The 22,106-nt window shown below is 36.9% G+C and overlaps 1 protein-coding gene across 3 annotated transcripts in view; it reads left to right on the top strand.

The window, feature by feature from the left end:
* The window catches only part of NCK1 (NCK adaptor protein 1), a 68,963-nt gene that overhangs the window by 4,720 nt on the left and 42,137 nt on the right, over positions 1-22,106 (top strand). The window contains exon 1 of one of the 3 annotated variants that reach the window (XM_006177455.3): positions 16,544-16,653. The exons of the other annotated variants lie outside the window; for them this stretch is intronic. Within the exon in view, the coding sequence (XP_006177517.2) occupies positions 16,626-16,653 (28 nt within the window). The 5' untranslated portion in view covers positions 16,544-16,625. Of the gene's footprint in view, positions 1-16,543; positions 16,654-22,106 lie in introns of those variants that run through there. 3 annotated transcript variants of the gene reach the window in all.

Below are 22,106 nucleotides of genomic sequence, written 5' to 3'. Positions count from 1 at the left end.
TTTCATATTGTAAATAACTTTGAAATAAAGATCTTTGTGTATAAGGCCTTAGAAAATTTTCCTTTTCATTAGTTTCTGTTGTGGGATCCAATTGAAAATCCCATTAATTTCTTTAAAACCTTGTTTTGAGAAAGTATTCATTAATTTTTTTTTAACTGAAAAGTGCCCAAATTTCAAAGTGTACCTCAATGAATTTTTACATTTGTAGACATCATATCACCTATCACCCAGATCAGGTGTAGAATGTTCCCAGTGCTCCAGAAGGCTCTCTCATGCCTCCTCGCAATCTGTATCTCCTGCCCTGCAAAGTAATCACTATTTTGACCTGCATCACCATAGGTTGTTTTGGTCTGTTCTTAATATAAGTGGAACCATACAGTATATACTCTTCTGTGGATGGCTACTATTACTTAACATTGAACATAATGTTCTATGTAAGATTCATCTGTGATATTGGGTGCAGCAGTAGTTGGTCTTTTTTACTGATGATGGTATTTTGTTGGATGAAATATAACTTTAAAAAATCAGCATTAATGAATATTTGATTTATTTCCAGTTTTTTAGCTGTTGTGAATAAAGCAGCTATGAACATTTACTTACAAGTCTTTTAGTGCACAGACACCCTCATTTCTTTTGAGTATGTGTGCGTGTGTGTGTGTGTGTGTGTGTGTTGTGTAGAATTCCTGTTTTTGTCTATTAGTTTTTGAACCTGATTGAACCAGTTCTCTGGCTGGTCCATAGTAGTTTCTTGGGATTTCTCCCTTTACTGTAAAACTAGTGACTCCCTTTGCCTTTAATCTCTTATTTCCTGTGAATCATTTAATTCTTTTTTATTGATTTGGCCTCTATCCCACAGTAGATTCCTGTGAAAGTTTGAGATCTTGCATTAATAAAAACTTAAAAAAAAATTTTTTTTTTTCACTGATTTGGTTGGTTGTGAATGAGTTCCAGGTTGAAAATAACTTCACATCTGAATTCTGAAGGCATCTTTCTATTATTTTCTAACTTGTAATCCTTTCAAGAATTCTGGAGACATTCTGATTCCTGATTGTAATGTTTTTGCCTTTCTGGAATTTTGTACATTTCATTAGCTTGTGACTTGGCATACATCTATTTTTGTGTGTTTCCCTTGATAGTATTTGTTGTGTCCTCCAAATCTGCAAAATTATGTTCATTAGTTCTGGGAAATTTTCTTGAATTTTTTCATTGATGATTAGATTAATCTGCTAGGGCTGCTATTAAAAATACCACAGACTGTGTGGTTTAAATAGCAGATACTAATTTTCTCCCAGTTTTGGAGGCTAGAAGTCCAAGATCAAGGTGCCATCAGGATTGGTTTCTGATGAATTCTCTTCTTGGCTTGTAGACAGCCACCTTTTTACTTACAAGGCTTTCTGTGGAAAGAGCTGTATCTTTCCTCCTCTTAGGAGGATACCAGTCCTGTTGAATTAGGGCCCCACCATTATTACCTCATTTAACCATAATTATCTCCTAAAGGCCATATCTCCGGATACAGTCACATTGGGGGGTAGGGCTTCAGCATGTGAAATTTGAGGGGACATAGTTCAGTCCATAACGGTGGTTTCCTCTCCTCCCCTTTGTTTCTCTGAAACTTCTGTTATTTGTTTGGCTCTCTTAGACTAGTCCTCTAATACTACCTTTTCTCTCTTACTTTTCACCTCCTAGTCTGTTTTGCTCTATTTTAAAAGAGGTTTCCTTAACTTTATTTTCTAAGCTTTCTGGTTGAATTTTTCATTTTTACTGTCAAGATTTTGATTTCCCAAGAGTTCTTTTTGTTCTCTTAAAAATTCTCTATTATAGAGAACATCTTGTTATTGTGTCAGTGAAGCACCGTCTTCTCTAATTTCTGAGGCTGTAAATTACTTTTTTTAAAATCTTTTTTCTTTTTTTAGATTCTGTTCCTTCTAAATTGATCTCTAACTTTTGTTAGAGGCTTACTTCATGTGTCAGTACTCCTTGGATGTTATCTAGTGAGTGAAAGTCTGAATTGATAGGGACTTAAAAGACTTTGAACTTCTTTGTGTGGTGGTCCAAGTGAACCATTTTTTTGAGAAAACCCTGATTAATGTCCAGGAGGTGATTTCCTCTTGGGTCAGGTTCATGAAGGAAAACTATCTGCTTGAGGGCTGAAGGTTTGGCCACCAGTTTTTTGTTTGTTGGTTGGTTGGTTGGTTTTTTTGGTGATGAACTGGATTTCTCATTCCTCCACTTTTGGTAGGGTATGTAGATTGTTAGTTATATCTAGTGGCTCCTAGTTCAGAGTGAAATAGCCAGCCAGTCAGTAATATTTGGGACGGAAATGTCTGAGGAATTAACTCCTTCCTAGCTTTCACTCCTCCTCGCAGTTTCAGCAGTACCAGGTGCTGCCAGTTCCTGAATCTTTTGAGGATTGTGAGGTATAAATGGGGTTTTTCAGCTCATGGAATTCATTGAGTTAGTTACCAGTTGTCCACCTGTCTTTTAGCTTCTGTAAGTTTGTTGCTGTTGTTTGCTTTCCTGTATGTTTTGCTTTCTGTGTTAATTCCTTTTTAAAGAAACTTTATGAAATTCACTATTTTAATTGGTACTCCTCAGAAACCCTATTTGTACTGCCCTCAGCTAAGAATGTTTTTACGTTTTTAAAGATTGTTAAAAAAAAAAAAGAATAATATGTGACAGACTGAGTGTGGACCATAAAGACTAAAATATTTACAATCTGGCCCTTTAAAGGAAAGGTTTGCCTACCTTGTTCTTATTGTAATGGTTCTGATTTCCTTTGATAAAGCTTCTAGACTACTACTACTTTGACTCCCGTGCAAGCTTCAGTTTACAGTCTTGGAACTTCCTGAAGCTGTTTGCTTTAATTTAGTCTAGTTCATTTCATGGAAGTTATGACTAAGAATTGGTAGGATAGACTTATTAGAGATATGAGATATTTTTAATGTAAAATCTCAAAAAGTAAGCAAAGCAAAATATTGAAGAAATAAATCATAGAACACATAATGTTTGTATGCATTGCTGTTTATCTTGTTATCTAAGTGCAGAACATAAGTGCATATACTTTGAAGAATGGGGCAGTTGTCATACTGAGAACAGGCCATTTTAAATGAGACGTTTTCATTAGCTCTGTCTGTAGTTGGTATATCGTAACTGGCAAAATAAATTGGCTCTAAGCAAGAAGCTGTTCCAGGCAGTAATATACATGTATATGTATACATGTGTGTGTGTATATACAACTTAGATTCCAGTATAGACTTTATTGCTATTTGTTTGGGCTTACGTCTCTATAAGCCTCATTTTTCTCATCTGTAATATGGGGTTGATACCTAATCAAAGGATTATTATAAGATTTAAATGGGAATTTGTGAATCCATTTAACTGCTAAGCAGTGCTTGGCACACATTAAGAGCTTTAGAATCAATTTCTAGATGTAAAAGAATACAAAGATAGATATTTTAAATGTTGCTAACTTGTCAAACTACTATTCAGAAAAAACATACCAATTTATACCTTTACCAGCAGATAGTGTCCTTAACTTTGCATTATCATTCTGATTTTTGCCAACCTGGTAGGTAAAAAACTGACAGAACTAAAAGGAGAATCAGACAAATCCATAACCATAATTTGGGATATTTTAGCATAACTCTATGAGTAATTAGTAGAGCAACAAGACAGAAAAGTCAAAAGAGAAGATTGGAACAGCATAATTAATAAATGAGTAATTACATGTATAGAACATTTCACCCAGTACCTGCAGAGTATATTTTTAAAGGTCTATGGAAATTTCCCCCAAATTGACATGTGCTGGACCATACAAAAGATGGACATAATTAGTTCTAGCATGCGTGCTCTGACATGTTGGAATTGTACCAGAAATCAGTTACAAAAATAACTAGAAAATTGTCAGCTGTTTGGAAACTAACCAGTATACTCCTAAGTAACCCAGGGAGTAAAGAAGAAATAACATTAAACTGTTTTGAACTGAACGATGAAAATATTACACAACTTAAGGGATCCAGGTGAGCCATGCTGAAAGGAAAGTTTATAGCCTTAAAATGCATATGTTAGAATAAAGACTAAAAATAATTGAAAGAACTGTGTGAAGATGGATGAGTAAAAAATACATTTACTTTTATTCCCCTCCAAAGCCTACCAAGGTGATCATATAGGATATTTTTTTTTAAAGATTTAAGCTACACAGGTAAAGAAAATGAAAGAAGCAATAAAATATGGAAGCTGGAAAGCAGCAGACTGATAGAAACATCTTAGTAGACTTCAGAATGTTCAATCTAAACTGGCAGTAGGGAAAATGGATAAGAATCCTCAGGCTCCAGAATTGGCAGCATCAGGTATTTTTATAGAAGAAAGGATGAGAATGATGCTAAAAATAGAAGACTTGGTTGGAAGCCTGTTTAAGAAGCCATCTCAATCAATCATAATAGCCAAAAAGTAGAAACAACCCAAGTGTCATCAACTGATAAATGGATAAATAAAACACATATTGCAATAAAAAGGAATAAACTGCTCATACATGTTATAACATGATGAACCTTGACAATATGTTTATATGAAAGAAGCCAGTCACAAAAGACCACATATGATTCCATTTGTATGAAATGTCCAGAAAATGCAAATCTGTAGAGACACAGTAAATTAGTGGTTGCCTAGGGCTGGAAATAGGGGAGGTTAGAGGGAAATGGGAAATGACTGCTCAAGGGTGTAGGGTTTCTTTTTCGTGCTGATGAAATGTTCTAAAACGATGGTGATGATGGTTGCACAACTGTGAATATACTGAAATCCGTTGAACCATATGCTTTAAATGGGTCAGTTATATAGTATTTTGAGTTATAGCTCAGTAATCTATTACCCAAAAATAAATAAATAAAGGCAGCATGAGCCTAGATCTCTGTCAATTTGTGTAGTTAAGTGACTGCACTCTTTACTGCCTCAGCAGAAGACTGAAGATTTATCCTCTGCAGTGAACAAAATAACAGTGTCTCTTAGAGAGGGGTGGATACTAGATGTAATTGAAGGCCAGGTGTCCTACAGAAAACACCTTGATTAAGTGAATGTGTTCAATGTTAGGACCTTCAGTGAGGTCCATTCTCCTACTGGGATCCCCAAATCCTGACAATCAAGTAGGAAGTTAGAGGATGCTTCACTTGGTAGCCCAAGGAGAAGAACTCTAAATTATTCACAGTTTTTAGGGCCCTACTTTTAAATATGAACAGACAGTCAAGGATCACCAGATTCATGAGGAAAGCTTTTATTGAAGAGACCAAAACAAAATAGAAAAAAAGAATTTGGAGGAAATAAAAAAGAGCTCTTGAAAATTAGAGGAAAATAGCAAGAAAGAATAGAAGAATGGAAGTTAAAGTAAAGGAGACCTTGCATAAGGTAGAGGAAAAGATGGAAAAAAACAGGTTAAAAAAAATAAAATTCAAAGATCAGTCTAGGAGATAACTTCCAAGTAACAGAAGTGAGGGCAAGAGAGAACAGAGAAAATAGTGGAGAGGAAATATTAGTGAAATATTCAAGAAAAATATCCAGAGTTGAGGAACATCATTTTGCATTTGAGAGGCTCTCTGGGTACTCAAGGAAAATGGATGAAAATAGATAAATATGGTTTGAATCAAGGTCTAGTCAGAAAAATGGAGACCATACCACTTATAACAGAATTTTATAATGTAAAGAACTGTTTAGCCAGATGTTACGAGTTGAGTTGTGTCCCCCCCAAAAAGATACGTTAAAGTCCTAACCGCGATACCTCAGAATGTGATCTTGTTTGGACATAGTGTCTTTACAGAGGTAATCAAGTTAAAGTCAAGTCGTTGGAGTGTCCTCTTAAGCCAATATGACTGATGTTCTTTGAAAACAGTGGGGTAATTTAGACATAAATTTGGACACAGGCATACACAGAGGGAAGATGACCATCTACAAGCCAAGGAATGCTTGAGGCTACCAGAAGCTAGAAGACAGGTCTGAAACAGATCCTTAGTGATGCCTTCAGACAGATAATGGCCAGTACTTTGATTTCAGACTTGTGGCCTCTAGAACTGTGAGATGGATTTCTGTTCTAAGCCAACCCAGTTTGTGTTAATTTGTTATAGCCGCCCTCAAAAACTAATAGACTAGATAATTGGAGAACTGAAAAGGCAGTAAGAGAACACTGAGTTATCACAAAGATAGTAACTGTAGGAAGTAATTACTAGCCCCTAGGATTGGGAGAACAAAGAGAAGAGATTGGGATTATTAGAATTTAGAAGCTTAAAAAGTGGCTCTGAGTAACTGAAACCCAAAATTCTCAGGAGTTGCTGCCTGCTCAGGAAGAAAAGGTATTTTAGGAGACTTGGTAAGACTAGTCTGGGAATGATAGGAAAAACACAAAAGCAAAAAATTGCTAACTGGAACCAATTGCTGATACTGGAACCATTGCTATTGCCAGAGTGAAGATTGATGCTGAGCTGAAGGAGTATCTCCCTGTTCCCTCCTTCAGTCTTCCAGTGTCTTTCTAGTGTCCCTTTTTGGCAGAGTCTAACAGGAAGCCAGATAGAAAAGAAGTGTGATTTGTAGGGTTCCAGCCCCTCAATATTACAAAGCACAGTAGAGAAGAGTAGGTTTGAAGTCTGGGACAATAGCTTAATAACCAATACACACAGACACTGAATGTCATTGTGAAATTTTGGAATACGTGGGACAAAGAGGATCTATAAATTTCCAGAGTAGGGGAAGTGGGTCACAGTACAGAGATTAAATATTCTTACCTGCAACAATCTAGAAGACAGTGAGCAATGCCCTCAAATTCTGAGGGAAAATGATTTCCAAGCTAGATTTCCTTACCCAGTCAGATCATTAAGTACAAGTATAACATACAGACATTTTAAGACATGTGAGCTGTCCAGAAATTTTTCTTCCTCACTGTCTTCTCTGAAAGCTATTGTGTGATTTGCTCCACCCACCTAAAGGAGGGAGTAAACTTCAATGAAAGAAGGAAGTGAACAATATAGGAACAAGGAAATCAAATTTTAGAGAGACAAGGGGGATCCCTAAGGGATTCTCTGAATGCTGACTGATTATCAAGTTAAAGAGTAGTTAGTCTGGATTTGAGCAGATGAGAATGCCCTGGTAATTGTATGGCAGTGAAACTAACAGAATGTCTGATGTTTCTATCTCTTTATTTAGGCAATTGATGAAGAATTCAGAGTTAATTAGTGATGTCTTTTGTATGCTTAGTTTTTTATATTGGACTTAGAGCTTTATTTTGAAATTATTTTTTCTCTTGATCTCTTCCTTGGGTGATCCTGTTTAATCCTGTGATTTTAAATATATTGATATATGGCTGATTCACAAATTTATGTTTCTACACAAGACCTCTTCTCTGAGTTCCAGAGTTATATATTGTATCCATTATCTATTACTGTGTAAAAACTTCAAAACTGAGTGGTTTAAAACATTAAACATTTTTCTTTTGCTCATAGATCTGCATTTGGGCAGGACTTGGGTGGAGAGGCCTTGTCTCTGTTCCATGTGGTATCGTCTAGGGTGGCTTACTCATATTGCTGACAAGTGGTTGTTAACAGTTGACTGGGAGCTCCTTGGCTGGCTGTGAGTTGGGGGCCTTCGTCCCTCTCCATGTGGATTTCTACATAGATTGCTTGGGCTTTGTCATAGCATGATGGCTAGGTTCCAAAAACAATTCTCTTAAGGGTGTTCAGCTTTTGTGACAGCCTTGGAAGTTGCATAGCTTTACTTCTGCATAGTGATAAGCCTGCCCGTATTCAAGAGAAGGGAAATTGACTGTCCCCTCATTAAGAGGTGGTGTCTAAATAATATAGGAAGAAAAACACGCAGTATTGAAGATGTTCTTTCAGTCATCTTTAGAAAATACAATATGCCACATTTATCAGTCTGTTTCCTTGATATTGTATATCTTGTATATCTCATAGGTATTTTGAACTTAAAACAATCAAAATGAATTCTTGATTCTCTTACTTTTAAACTGCCCCCTTCACTCCCCTTCATTAATCCATTATTCAGTCTTTTTCATTTTGTTAAATGGTATTGCCATTCACCCATTAGCTAAAAGCCAGGTGTCATACCTGATTCCTTTCCTCTCACAATTCCAGTTTATCCTGTCTCTTCTAACTTGCAATATATCTTGAATTCTTCTAGTCTCTGTCTACGTGGTCACCATACCACTCAAGTCGGCTACCAAGCCACCATCATCTTTTCACTTGGAATCCTGTCGTTATTTATTTGAGATATGAATGACATAAAATATTTTATTAGTTTCAGATATACAGTGTAGTGTATTAACACATTTATGTTAACTAGTCTTTTTAAAAATTGTGGTAAAATACACATAACATAACATTTTTAAGTGTCTATAGTTCAGTATTGTTAAGTATAATCCCATTGTTGTGCACCCAATCTCCAGAACTTTTTCATCTTACAAAATTGAAACTTTGCCCTTATTAAACAACTCCCCATTCTCCCATTTCCCCAGCCCCTGGCAATCACCATCCTACTTTCTGTTTCTATAAATTTGTTTGTTCTAGGTACCTCATGTAAGTGGAATCACTGGTATTTGTCTTTTTATGACTCTTTTATTTCAATTAGCTTAATGTCCTCAAGGTTCATCCATGCTGTCGCATGTGTCAAAATGTCCTCCTTTTTTAAGGCTAGTAATATTCTATTGAATATATCTACCACATTTTGTTTATCCATTCATCTGTTGATACATACTTGGCTGCTTCCACTTTTAGCTATTATGATTAATGTTGCCATAAACATGGATGTACAAATACCTGTTCAAGTCTCTGCTTTCAGAAATTGCTGGACCATTTGGTAGTTCTCTAGTTTAATTTTTTGAGGAACTGCTATACTTCTTTTGAGGAACTACCATTCCTTCCTCCCTTCCTTCCTTCCCTCTTTCCTTGAAAGTAGCTATCCTAATGGATGTGAGATGATATCTCATTGTGGTTTTGATTTTTGTTTTCCTAAAGATTAGTGATGTTGAGTATCCTTTTTTATGCTTGTTGGCAATTTGTATATCTTTGGAGAAATGTCTATTTGAGTCCTGTGTTTTTTAATTGATTTTTGTTGTTGTTGTTGTTATTGTTGAGTCTTAACTAGTCTTTGTATTCCTACTGTTTTCTTTCCTTTTAACTAATTCTTCACACAGCAGTCAGAGAAAGGTATTCAAGATTTCTGTATTAGTCATGATACGCTACCACTCTAATAAGCAACAGATCTTAGTGGCTAACACAATGGAAGTTTGTATTATTTTCTTATGTCAATCCAGTGTATATGTATAATGGAGTAGGGTGGCAATACCTCTGCTTCATATAAAAATTCAGGTGCACAGGTCCTCTATCTTTTTGTGTTATCACTGTCATCACAATATGGCTTTTGAAGTTGTCTTGAAAATGGAAGCAAGTATGGAGGAAGATTTTAGGGCCCACTCTTAAAGTGACATATATCACTTTCACCCACATTCCACTGGTCGGAACTGAGTCTCATGATCCCACCTAACTACAGAGGTGTCTGGGAAATGTCGAATAGCAGTGTGCTAATGAAAGAGAGAAGAACACAGATAATAATGAGCACTAGCAGTCTCTGTCACAGTGTGTATTAGATTAGAACTCCCCTGCTTAAAATCCTTTAATGACTTCTTATTACTCATAGAATAAAATTAGCTTATGTCAGTTTCAGCCTTATTTTGTACCACTTTCCCTCTTATTATTTTCAAGTCACATTAGACTAGGTCATTTCTCATAATATGCCAGTTTTTCCTGCTAGAACCTATGTGTTTTGCAGTTTCCTTTTCTCGGAGCACTCTACTTTAAATATTTACATGATTGCCTCCTTTTCATCCTCATATATCAGCTTAAAATCCATCTCTAACTAAAATCCCTAACAAAAATAACCGTTTTCTTCTCTGTCCTCTGTGATTGCACTGTGTTTATATCTATCCCAGCATTTATCACAATCTGTAATTATTTTGTTTGAGAAAAATTTTTGTTTGCTTTACCTGTGTCCTTTGTTAGAAGATGTCTTTCTCAATGTTATATCCTGCAGCACCCAGCCAATGCTTAGCACACAGTAGTCATTCAGTTAATGTATCGTGTGAGTGAATAACTTATACAGAACAGACTACAATGGAGAGACCAGAGTGAATTATAACCAAGAGCTCTTATGGTAACTTAGGTGCATTGCTGAGGGCTTGGGTTTTAGTGGTGACAGTGTCAGCAGAACAGGAAAGGATGGACAAGAAACAAAGGAAAAACCAACGCAAATTGCTGTGTACAGATTCAAGGGGGTCTGGGTGAAAGAGATGATAGTGGTTTGTAATTAACAGACGAGTAAAGAAGATAGAAGAGTTGGCTTTTGGTGATAACGATGAGTTGGCATTGATGCAAGTTGAGTTTGAAGTGATAGCAAGACTTTCAAGTAGAAGTGTTGAGGAACAGTAGGATGGATTAGAAAACATAATTGGAATTATAGATTTGGGAGTCAGCTGGCCAAGGTGATAAGATGAAGCCATAAAAATGAATGATCTACTGAGAGAGGGCATATACTGAGAAGAGCAAGGGGGGGGAAAAAAGAGAAGCCAGACGTGTAAACCAGGAGTAGGTAGAGAGGGAGGAGAAGAACCAGTTTAATACAGGGTTAAGGAAACCAGCAAAGAGTTTCAGGAAAGAGGGATGATTAACTTGGCTGCTGCTAGTGTGGCTATTCTTTATGATATGCATTTGAAGGTTCTGAAATGTTACCTTCCCTGAAGGTTATAAAGTGGCGATATTAGTATCTGCCTCATAAGGTTGCTGTGGGGATTATTAGCATATTGTATTGAGTCCTGGCAGCCCCGCATGAAGATCGGTGCGGACTTCCCTACTGGCATGCGGCCTCAGCCAAGGTCAGGATGGTGAAGTAGGAGGACCACGAGCTCGCCTCTCCTCATGACTGTAACAAAACGACAACTGACTACTGAACAACCATGAAAAAAAAAAAAAAAAAAAACCACAAAAAACTGGAACCTAGCAAAAAAGATCCTCTTCAACTGGAAACATAAAGAAGGAACCTCAGCAGGATGGTCACAGTTTCTTAAGAAAATCAAAGCACATGATCAACAGCTCGTGCACTCCCTTGGTGTGGACTCAGAGTTAAGCACAAACAAGAATCAGACACTGATTTTGCACTTCTAATAGTGGTCATCATTGCAGAAAAATGAAGAATTCAGAACCCAACTGTAAACTCAAGACAAGCCGCAAAAATAAGAGTAAAAATTCAAAGACCTTGAAACAGAATTCCAGCATGAAATCCAGGAGTATGGACTCACAGATTGCTCTTAAATTCCAGGACCACTTCTACTGCATCCACAGGCAGTTGGAGGGACATCCCCACCACCAGCTCTACCAGTACCACCTCTACCCATGGGAATTGCTCCTCCTCCAACTCCTTTACCGCTACTAAATGATATATCATATCTACCACCATCGCGTTTGTTTGGGGAATCTCCTGGGCTAACTTACAAACTGAAGCAGAAATAAACGTATAAAGCTGAAAAGTTATTGTATTAAAAGGACTTAGTGTACTTTCTCTGTGCAATAAGTGTCCAGTAAACGTTTTGAAGTGAAATATAATGAAACAATACAATTAGGCATGAGGGAGGCATTAAGGACTTCGTAGAGGGAGAAAAGCTTCTGGGCTTGCTGTGGCATCTTTTCTATAGAGATATAGTCTTTTTAAATGTTACAGTGAGTTAGAATTATACTAAAAGCCTATATAGAGATAACATTTATGAATTTATTTTGAAGTGTTTTTAGTAGAAATTTTCTGATCTGAAAGTATACAAAATCATAGCAGTACAATGGCAGTTCATCTGTTCATGCTTGTTAACCACATCCTTTTACTGAATCTTATTTCAGAAGCATTATGATGCAGGTGCTCCTTTGAAAGGCATTGTCCTTTAAAATAGGCTGAGGTTAAATTCTTATTTAACATTTCTATTTTAAATGGAAGTGTAGTTTAGTATGTCAAGTTGTACTAACTGCTTAGAGCATTTGACTTTTGGTATTGGGACTCAGTTTTAGGTAGTATGCAGAAATTCCAGTTCCTTTTTGTAGATGCCACAGGATTCTGTCTCCAGATCATAAAGTAAGAGAGCCATTAACACAAGGGAAAGTGGGAGCTTTCCTGCATTCCTTTTCGTTATCTTTTTCTTTAGGGAACTTTGGCAGGTTAGCTGGGGAGAGTTTGGTTGTCTTAGACCAATCTTTTGTTTTTCCGTCTTAACATATATTATAATGGGGAAAAAAACACTTGTTGTTTTCTCATGATCAAGAGCAGTAGTTTGGAATAAAGGGTAAGGTAAAGAAGATGGGGAGGTAAGGAAAGAAGTGTTTAAAAATGGAAGGGAAGAGAAAAAGAAGCTGAGAGATAATTGGTGAATAGAGGTTCTAAAGTTTATCTTTGCCTTTGCCTCTGGTTTCAGCTTGAATTAGCAGTTGAAAATTGCTTTTCCAGTAGCATATAATTTGTGACTTTTAGATTATTTGCTACCTGTAACAGACATAATTTCTTTATCATAAAATTTGGATATAACTGTCATTGATTTTATATGTCCATACAATTGGTGATGTAATTTTTAGCATGAGGTAGGAGGAATAGTGCAGGGAAGGCAATTATGTAGCAGGCACTGTACTAAGTGTTTTACATATTATTTTGTTTAATATTCACAACAACCCTGTAAGTAGGTGTTACCAAAGCACAGAGAGGTTGAGTTAAGTTGCTCAAAGTCACACATAATAAATCTCAGAGCAAGAATTCAAACTGATGTTTCTACTCTTTTCTAGTTAATCTTTTATTTATCCTTTTGCTTCATTTTACAGTTCCATTCAGTCACTAGGTCTTGTTGGCTTTTTAAAAAAATTTTCATTGAAATATAATTCACATACATACAATTCACCCATTTTAAAGTATGCAGTTCTGTAATCAACCACAGAAAGATAAATGAGAAAAACAATTACATGGAGACTAAACGACATGCTACTGAAAAACTGGTGGGTCAACAATGAAATCAGAGGAAATTAAAAAAAAAAAAACAACAACCTCAAGATAAAGTGTACAATTCAGTAGCTTTTAGTACTTTTCAGATAGTTTTGCAACCATCACCACATAGAACATTTACACCACCCACAAAAGAAACCCCAATCCTGTTAGTTATCACCCTCTGACTTCCCCTACCCTCTGTCCTCCTAGACAGCTATTAATGTACTTCTGTCTCTATAGATTTGTTCATTCTGGACATTTCACATAAAGGGAATCAAATAATATGTAGCCCTTTGTTGGCTTCTTCAGTTAGCATAAATTTTTAAGGTTCATCCATTTGTAACCCCTCATTATTGCACAACCATTTTTTTAATCTTAACATGTATTAGTACTTTATTATTATTATTGCTGAATAATATTCCATTGCATGGATATGCCAGATTTATCCATTTATCAGTTGATGGACATTTGGATTGTTTCTCCCTTTTAACTATTGTGAATGATACTGCTATGGATATTCATGTATAGATTGTTTTTATTGTGGTAAAATATACGTAATATAAAATTTACCATTTTAACCATTTTTAAGTATATATTTTATGGCTTTAAGTATATTCACCCTGTTGTGCAGCCATCACCACCAGCTGTTTCCAGAACTTTTTCAGCTTCCTCAGCTGAAATTCTGTACCCATAAAACACTAAAGTCTTATTTGCCCATCCTGCAGCCCCTTGCAACCACCATTCTGCCTTCAGTCTCTATGTATTTGATCTCTCTAGGAACTTTATTTAAGCAGAATCACACAATATTTGTCCTTTTGTGATTGGCTTATTTCACTTAGCATAATGTTTTCACATTGTAGCATGTCCTTTTTAAGGCTGGTAATATTCCATTGATTGTATATATCACATTTTATTTATGCTTTCATCTGTTGATGGACGCTGTTTGCTTCTGCTTTTTGGTTATTGTGAATAATGCTGCAATGAATATGGTGGGCTTGGGCTTTGGTAACCCAGAATCTCAGCATCTAGGCTAAACAGAACTCAGTCTCCTTAAGGTGTACCAGGGGTTCAAATTCAGGAAAGCACAGGGCTGTGTCTATGCTGATAGGAAACTCAGTTTTCTTAGGACCTGCTTGGAAAGGCACTGCTTGGTATGCAAATATCTATTTAAGACCCTGCTTTTACTTATTTTAGATGTATACCCAGTAGTAGAGTTGCTTGATTATATTTTTAAGTTTTTGAGGAATCCAAACTGTTTTTCACAGTGGCTGCACCATTTTACATTCCTCCCAGTAATGCGCAAGGGTTCTAATTTCTCCACGTCTTCACCAATACTTGTTATTTTCTGCTTTTTTTTTTTATAGGATTAGCTACCCTAATGAGTGTGAGGTGTTATATCATTATGGTTTTGATTTGCATTTTCCTAATGATTAGTGATGTTGAGCATCTTTTCTTGTGCTTATTGGCCAATTGTATATCTTCTTTGGAGAAATGTCTATTCAAATTCTTTTCCCATTTTTTAATTGGGTTGGTTTTTTCGCTGTTGAATTGTCAGTGTTCTTTATATATTCTGGATATCAATTCCTTATTGGATATGTGACTTGCAAATATTATTTCCCATTCCATGGTATTGTCCTTTGGCACACAAAAGAGTTTAATTTTGATAAAATCCAGTTTATCTAATTTTTCTTTTGTTGCCTGTGCTTTTGGTGTTAAATCCAAGAAATTATTGCCAAGGCTAATGTGAAGCTTTTGCCCTGTTTTTTTTTTTTTTCTAAGAGTTTTATGGTTTTTAGCTCGTCCATTTAGGTCTTTGATCTGTTTAGTATATGGTGTAAGGTAGGGGTTCAACTTCATTTTATTAATTTTTAGTGAATACATGTTTTCATTTCTCTTGCTTATATAACCAGGAATGGAATTGCTGGGTTATCTGGTAGCTATGTTTAGCCTTTTGAGGAACTGCCAAACTGTTTTCCAAAGTGGCTATACCATTTTACATTTCCACCAGCAGTGTATGAGGGATCTGATTTCTCTATGGCTTTTTGAATCCATACTACATTACCTTCTGACTAGCTTAGTTCACAGTTTACTTGGCTGGCCTCTTTGGTGATAATCTCACAACTCTGCCTTTCTGCTGTCCCCTTTCACCAGTCCATCGTGTTGTTTGTTGTATCATAAAAGTTTAGAGCTGAAAAGAACTAAGAGTCATGGAAGTCAAACCATTCATTTACAGTTGATAAAATAGAGAAGCTAAGAGATTTGACTCAAAGTTATACAGTGATAATGTCAACATCAGACGCTCTCCTGTGTGTATACCTTTCATTTTATTAAATCGTGTTTCCATTTTCTGTGTCTAAAACTCTTTACCTGATTATCTTTACCAGGTTTCTTCCCCATCCTCTTCCGTAAAGTACAATTTTTTTTAACATTTTTTATTGATTTATAATCATTTTACAATGTTGTGTCAAATTCCAGTGTTCAGCACAATTTTTCAGTCATTCATGGACATATACACACTCATTGTCACATTTTTTTCTCTGTGAGTTATCATAACATTTTGTGTATATTTCCCTGTGCTATCTATACAGTGTAATCTTGTTTATCTATTCTACAATTTTGAAATCCCAGTCTATCCCTTCCCACCCTCCACCCCTCTGGTAACCACAAGTCTGTATTCTCTGTCTGTGAGTCTATTTCTGTCCTGTATTTACACTTTGTTTTTGTTTGTTTGTTTGTTTTTGTTTTTTAGATTCCACATATGAGCGCTCTCATATGGTATTTTTCTTTCTCTTTCTGGCTTACTTCACTTAGAATGACATTCTCCAGGAGCATCCATATTGCTGCAAATGGCATTATGTTGTCGGTTTTTATGGCTGATAGTATTCCATTGTATAAATATACCACATCTCTTTATCCAGTCACCTGTTGATGGACATTTAGGCTGTTTCCATGTTTTGGCTGTTGTAAATAGTGCTGCTATGAACATTGGGGTGCAGGTGTCATCCTGAAGTAGATTTCCTTAAAGTACAATTTAAAAGCAAGTAGTTGTGTGCAGGTAATTTATTTGGCAGGTGATCTGGGGTATCAAGAGCGAGAGACCAGGGTGAATGAAATAAAAGAAGAAAAGCCAATACAAGACTGTGTTATTAAGGGGGAGGGTATATAGCTCAGTGGTAGAGTGCATGCCAGGGCACGAGGTCCTGGCCTCAATTCCTAGTACCTCCACTAAATAAATAAATAAACCCAATTACCACCCCCCACACCCCCTACCAAAAAAAAAAAAAAAAAAAAAAGAAGACTGTGTTATTGAGTTATTAATTTATGTGGCAATTAGGGCTTAATCCCAGTGGGAATTTCTGAGGATCTAGATGCTTTTCAAATTATCTATTCAGGGATGGACGAGCGTAAACTGTATCATGTGTTCTTCTCCATAAGTTGATGATTGCCTCGGTAGGGTGTAAATTCTTTCTCCTTCCCTCTCCCGTTTTAGGGCTGCAAACAAGAGCCTGTCAAGTGGGTTCCCAGTGTTGTCTCACTTCATGGCTTTAACGAAGCCGTAGGGCAGGAAGAAAATGAATCACATTGAATACTATGGGAGAAGTAAGTCAAAACCTACCTGAAATTATTAGCCTTAGGTTATGACTAATGTGGTAGGCAGAATAATGGTGTCCTAAAGATATCTACATCTTAATCTTATAAACCTGTGAATATATTACCTTGCATGGCAGAAGAAACTCTGGAGACAGGTTGATTTTTCTGGATTATCTGGGTGGGCCCAATGTGATCACATAGAGCCTTGTAAGAGGGAGACAGGAGTGTCAATTTTAGAAAGAGATGTGACAGTGGAAGCAGAGGTCATGATGATATGGCTAGGAGCCAAGGAATGTGGGACAGCTTCTAAGAAGCTGGAGTAGACAATGAATGAATTTTCCCCTAGGGCCTCCTGAAGGAGTGCAGACTTTGATTTTAGCCCTGTAAAACCTGTTTGAACTTGCCTCCAGAACTTTAAGATAAGAGGTTTGTATTGTTTTAAGCCACTAAATTTGCGGCAGTTTGTTACACAGCATTAGGAAACTAATACAGCTAGAATCAAAGGAGAGTTGGATAGCATGAAGATGAAGTGTAAGAGAATTCTGATAGAATCTGTCTTGCTGTCAGCCTCTCCTTTGATTCTAGCTGTTTTAGTTTTTTGCTGTGTAACAAACTGCCACAAATGTACCTCTTGCTCTACTATGATCTACTTGGACCCTGCATCGATTCTAATCCTTCACTGAATCACTGCAGTCTCTTCAACAGAAATTTAGAAAGGGTTGGTGGTGCAAGCTGGTGCAACTTGCTGATGCAGCTGGTCTTGAGCCAAGGATTAGTATTCATCATCTTCCTCCTTCACCACATGTTTTAGATTTCCCTTGTGCGGGACCAGCAGGCAGTCCAGCTGCTCTAGGCTGCTTGTGACCTGGAGACTTCCATCTTTGGGGGACTTGAGCCCTTAGTTGTCTTGCCCCTTTTTGGCCATGGTTGCTGCAATTTACTGTTTTCTTTGTTAGTACCAAGCATGGAAAATGCCCTGAGTTTCAGACAGATTGCTCCCTGCCCACACTGTATACAACAACTCCTAATATAGTCAGTCACTTATCACTGCTGGTATATTTCTTTCTTTCTTTGCCTGCTAGTCTGTCAAGACTAAGGGGGAGCCTGAAGTGCCCAGGTAGTGGTTGTAGCTTTTTGTAAAATGCACATTCTTTTAATTACATTTCAATTAGTAAAATTCTATTTATATTAATCACATTTCAATTAACACAATTGTGATAAGGGTTATGTAGGAAACTTTCAGAGCCATGAGAGCATGTAAAGGGAGAGAGAAACTAGCCTAGCCCTGACATTCAGGGATTGGAGAAGATTTCTCTTAATTAGAGACTGGATGGATGAGTTGAAATTCAGCGGATAAAGAAGTAGGGAAGAACATTCTAACAGAGAACATGTGTGCAAAGGCCCTGTATCAAGAAGGTGCTTGGTGCCTCCCTCCTCTGGAAGCCTCTCTTCCATTGACTTTTGTGGTTGTAGCTTTTTAGGTTCATTGGAACCCTTGTTGTATCATCAGGTAGAAGCATTACCCACAGGACCTCTAATACAAGAGAGGTTTTAAATTGTGGGTATGGGACTCCCAGATTCCGTAAGTGAGTTACTGGGATTGATTGGGGAAAGAGTCAGTCCAGCTTTTATCTTTGGGCTTCTGGACATGTGCATTCTAGCTAATAGGGATGTAACACCATACTCTTCGGTTCAGTGCATATACTGCATCCTGGAAGACCAACAGGATGACTGGTCAGCTGAGCCTTTAATATGCCACTCCATCATTCTGGTAGTGTGGCAGTTTCCTCATGATGTGATATGTAGTAGGACCAGTGGATGCCATGGTCAAATGCTTATTGTTATTTCTCCTTCACCATTAAACGAGTCCTTTGGTTTGAGGTGGTGTTAAGATGGGTCTCATTTTGGATAAAGCAAACATTTTGAAGCTGTTGGATAATGGTGTCGGGCAGGGGTACTATAAATGTTGAGGGATGCTTTGGGCAGGGAAGGCAGTCCCATTTCTAGAGTAAAGTAAATTCTACTCCCTCCCAGAATGCAAGGGTTCCCAGCTCCATTATGCCATCTGTTCATCTCTATGTCTGATAAGTTGCTATTTGTATTCTCTGGTGATACTAATCTCACTAGAACTTTCTCTCTTTTAGTAAGGCTTTTTATAACATTTTTCAAAGTAAGTTGGTGATGTTTTTGATAGTAAGGGATCTGATGAACAGAAGTGTTAAATTTAATATAGTCAACTTATATGATTCCTTTTATGAGGAATTCAAGAAAAGGCAAAAACTATTGTGATAGCCCCTTAGTAGTTGCTAAGAAGGAGAGGACTGACTATAAAGAAGCACAAGGGGACTTATTGGGGTGATTAAAATATTTTAGATCTTGATTGTGGTCTGGGTTATGCAATTTTATGTACTTGTCAAGACTCGAACTCTACACTTAAAATCAGTGAATTTTGTGTGTGAATTCTATCTCACTGCTGATTTTAAGGAAAGCAGAAGATTTAATGTACCTTTTTGTCAATCTTTTCCATATTTATTTTTTTTCCTTTATAGATAGTGCTTGTGATTCCTAAGTTTGAAAAACTCTTCTCTAGGGTTTTTTTTTTTTTTTTTTTTAATTTTAAGGTGAAAGCAAGTTTATTTAGAGAGAGAACACACTTCACAGCTAGTGGGGTCTGTCTCACTCAGAAAGGAAAACAGCTTAGGAGATATGCACACTCCATAGGCAGAATGTGGGCCATTAGGATATTTTTTTCTGACTTTCCATTTTGTTAAATTCTGCTCTTTATTTCCTTTAATGTTTTGAAATGTACCCAGGATTTGGTTTAATCAGGTAGAGTAAAACACACACACTGTCATGGAAATGACTGTCATGAAGGAGAAGTTTTTACTCACAATTCCTTAGGAACAGGAGCCACACCACCCTGAGCCACCTGGGGAAGCACCAAGGAGACAAAGGAGCAAGGTGAAAGTATAGGCCAGAGCCTTTACTGTTGTCTGTGAGAAGGAATGGATGAGGCAGGGTATGCAAGCTTGAGCAAGTTTGGGTTTGGATAGTTTGAATAATTTATAGCTCTGGGTGATAGAGGTGGTCTTTAGTTATCACTAGTACATGACCCTGGGGTAATTTAGGGTAGGGAAAATATTGGCTTGGTATTTGAGAGTTTTTTGATGGAGATGACTGGGGATATGGGCTCTGGACTGGTTGGTTGTACATCAAAGATGTGCTTTCAAGCTATCTCCAGGGATTAGGTAACCCTGGGAGGTACAGTCTTTCCCTGGGTCCGAAGGGCCCTGCCATGTCAGAGCTTTATAAAATATAGAAAATTTTATAATATGACTAATACACTTAAGCTTTCTTAAGATTTGCTCTGTTGCCTTTTTCCTGTTTTTTAATTGAAAATGTATTAGTTAAGCATATTTAGTCTTATGTTTTTGTTACAGATGCGTTAAGGCTATAAGCTGAGCTCCACATTTTGATAGCTTAATACTTTTATTGTTGCCTGGTTCTTATTTTATTTCTATTATGATTTTTTCTTTTAAATTTTTTTGTCTAGGAGGCCATTTTTAATTTTTCAAACATCTAAAAATGTTTTATTGATGATTTCAACATTATGGTCAGAGAAGGTGGTCTTAGATATAAGTTCTTTGAACTTTTTGTCTTTCTTTGTGAATATATGATCAGTTATTTAAAATGTTCCATGTATACTTGAAAATATATATTCTTCTGTTTGATGGAGGTTCTCTATGTAACTGTTAGATTAAACTTAATGATTTTGTGGATCAAGTATTCTATATCCTTACTTACCTCTTATCAGTTTTTAATATAAGTGTATTAGAGGTTCATGCAGTGATTCAAGATGAATTTTTCTTGTAATTATATTAGTTTTCCCTTGTTTATATTAAAAGTGAGGTATATATAAAGTTTTGATATATTTCCTTAGCTTATTTATACTTTTATTACTATATATATAATACCTCTTCATACCTGTTAATGTTGCCATAATATTATGTCAGTTATTAAGATTGCTACATCATCTTTTTTTGTGTTGGTCTTTGCCAGAAATTTTTTTCATTTATTTTCAGCCTTTCTCTCCTATAAGCAGCTTTAGATTTTGTATTTTATTTTTATATCAAATCTGATAAGCCCTTATAAATGAGCTAAACTCATTTACATATAGTTTATAAGTAGACTTATTTTTTCTTGTTTTGTCTACTCTTTTCTTCTTTTTCTGTCTTTTGATGAGTTGATAACTGAATACTGCCTTGTAACAAATACTGCCTGTAATCAGTTTGTAACAAAGTGGAAATATAGAATCCTACCTATTGACCTCATTGCCACAGGTACCCTATCCTTATGTGGCATCAACCTCAGTCACCAAATCCTTGTGTGCCTGATATGCTAAGAACTGGTGGTACAGTGATAAATATTGTTTCTATCTTAGTAGTGATGGTATTCCTGAAAGTAGCATTGGAAACTTACCCTTCAAAAGTACTAAAAAAAAAAAAAAAAAAAAAAAAAAAAGAAAGAAAGAAAGAAAGAGTTGATAAACATGATTTTCAGGGGAAGAAAAGAGCATATGTTTCTTTATAATCTCAAAATAGCCTTTTAGCAGAAGGTATGTATATAACCTATACAACCTTTTGGCTTTATCGTATTAACATTCTTCACAAATATCGGCAGTGGCCCATATAGTTTTAATAATTGGTTGACCTAATAGATTTTTCAATTTTTTAACATATTAGAATGGGTATAATATATGCCTGCTGTAAAAAAAAAGCAATGGTAGATAAAATAGAAAGAATTTTAAAGGTAAAACCTTGTTGGGGGATACAAAGCAAGATGGCGGAGTAGAAGGATGCTCGTAGCTCACCCTCTTCCACAAATACACCAAAACTCACATCTATGGACCTACTCAGCCAACCAGAGCACCTGCCGAACTCCGACAGAACATCATGCTCTTTGAAAGACAAAGACGCCAAAAATGTGGTAGGAGAAAAGGAAAGAAAGAAGAAAAAGCAAAACAGTGCGGGACCGATCCCATGGTGAGGGAGTGGCAAAGGAGGACTGGCGCTCATTTGCTGGGTCTCCCCTCTCCAATGGAGAGGCCAGCTGGACGAAGGGGGAGCCTCTGAGGCTAAGATCTGCCCTGAGCACCTCCTGACAGACAGAACTGAGTTAAACGGGCACAAAGGGTCCCTGCGACACCCAGCCCGAGATGCGAGCTGGCAGCTGGGGCCGGGACAGGCTGCCCGAGCTAGGTGGAGGACTGGGGCGGCTGCACTGAAGCAGCCCAGGGGGACTGCAGGGTGCTGCGCACTGTGGTGGGAGGGGATACGGAGCTGAACAACCTCAGTTCCCCATAAGTTGCGAAAAAAGCAAAGCAACAGGGCTGGTGTGCCCTGGGGGGAGGGGCGCCATAGCCTTTGTCTCCTCAGACCTGCGCCGCCATTACTGGCGCTTCT

This window comes from Camelus ferus, chromosome 1 (assembly GCF_009834535.1).
Source record: "Camelus ferus isolate YT-003-E chromosome 1, BCGSAC_Cfer_1.0, whole genome shotgun sequence".
Classification (NCBI taxonomy): domain Eukaryota; kingdom Metazoa; phylum Chordata; class Mammalia; order Artiodactyla; family Camelidae; genus Camelus; species Camelus ferus.
Note: the sequence above shows the minus strand (reverse complement) of the source record. Positions and strands in the feature narration are given on the sequence as shown.